The 1,185-nt window shown below is 43.1% G+C and overlaps 1 protein-coding gene across 1 annotated transcript in view; it reads left to right on the top strand.

Moving 5' to 3' along the window:
- The window catches only part of atp1b3b (ATPase Na+/K+ transporting subunit beta 3b), a 14,921-nt gene extending 14,784 nt beyond the window's left edge, over positions 1–137 (top strand). The window contains exon 4 of the mRNA XM_030399980.1: positions 119–137. Within this exon, the coding sequence (XP_030255840.1) occupies positions 119–137 (19 nt within the window). The remainder of the gene's footprint in view (positions 1–118) is intronic.
- Positions 138–1,185: the final 1,048 nt, after the last annotated feature.

Below are 1,185 nucleotides of genomic sequence, written 5' to 3'. Positions count from 1 at the left end.
ACATCTGCAGGGACGGACGCAGGACAAGGATGGACAGACACAGACAGAAGGAATTAACTCCACAGAGGCTCTTTAAAGGTGTAGTTTGTAAAACATGGACACAATGTGAAGCTCAGAGTAACAACAGCTGTAGCTAGCTATTGTTAGCTGGTTAGCTCAGTAGCAGAGTCTGTCTGGATGTGTGGACAGACCAGGACAGAACCCTCTGAGAGAGATGGAGGTCAGTGCAGAGGTGATGTACTGTACAGAGGTGATTTACAGTACAGAGGTGATTTACAGTACAGAGGTGATGTACTGTACAGAGGTGATTTACAGTACAGAGGTGATTTACAGTACAGAGGTGATGTACAGTACAGAGGTGATGTACACTACAGAGGTGATTTACTGTACAGAGGTGATGTACTGTACAGAGGTGATTTACTGTACAGAGGTGATGTACTGTACAGATGTGATTTACTGTACAGAGGTGATGTACTGTACAGAGGTGATTTACAGTACAGAAGTGATGTACTGTACAGATGTGATTTACTGTACAGAGGTGATTTAAACTACAGAGGTGATGTACAGTACAGAGGTGATGTACTGTACAGATGTGATGTACTGTACAGATGTGATGTACAGTACAGAGGTGATTTACAGTACAGAAGTGATGTACTGTACAGAGGTGATTTACAGTACAGAGGTGATTTACAGTACAGAAGTGATGTACTGTACAGATGTGATGTACAGTACAGAGGTGATTTACAGCGGCTCTGACCAGGACTATGACTCCAGGACAGAAGACACATCAGGAGAGGACAGAAAGAGAGAGTCGGACATCATCAGCGTGTAGAGACATAACATCTTCACATGTTACCGTGAACTGAGGAATGATTTGGACCGAACCAGAGGAGACTGTCGGGACAAACCAGAACTGTTCTGGTGACTCTGACTCAGTAAGAATCCAGTCTGAATGAAGTGAGTCTGACGATGAGTTAACGAGCAGATTAAACTGGTCTGAGTTCAGTCAGAGACAGAAACTTGAGTTCAGACGATGGACGGTTGGATTTTTCTGTTTATAATCAAAATAGGAGTCAAAATATTTCCTTTCTTCACATTTATGAGTTCATGTTGTTGACTTATTAGACTCAGTAGTGAACTGAAGCTACAGGCTGTCAGACTGTCACCTCTGAGAGACAGAGGGCT

The sequence above is a fragment of the Sparus aurata genome, chromosome 2 (assembly GCF_900880675.1).
Source record: "Sparus aurata chromosome 2, fSpaAur1.1, whole genome shotgun sequence".
Classification (NCBI taxonomy): Eukaryota; Metazoa; Chordata; class Actinopteri; order Spariformes; family Sparidae; genus Sparus; species Sparus aurata.
This window is presented reverse-complemented; position numbering and strand designations above follow the sequence as displayed.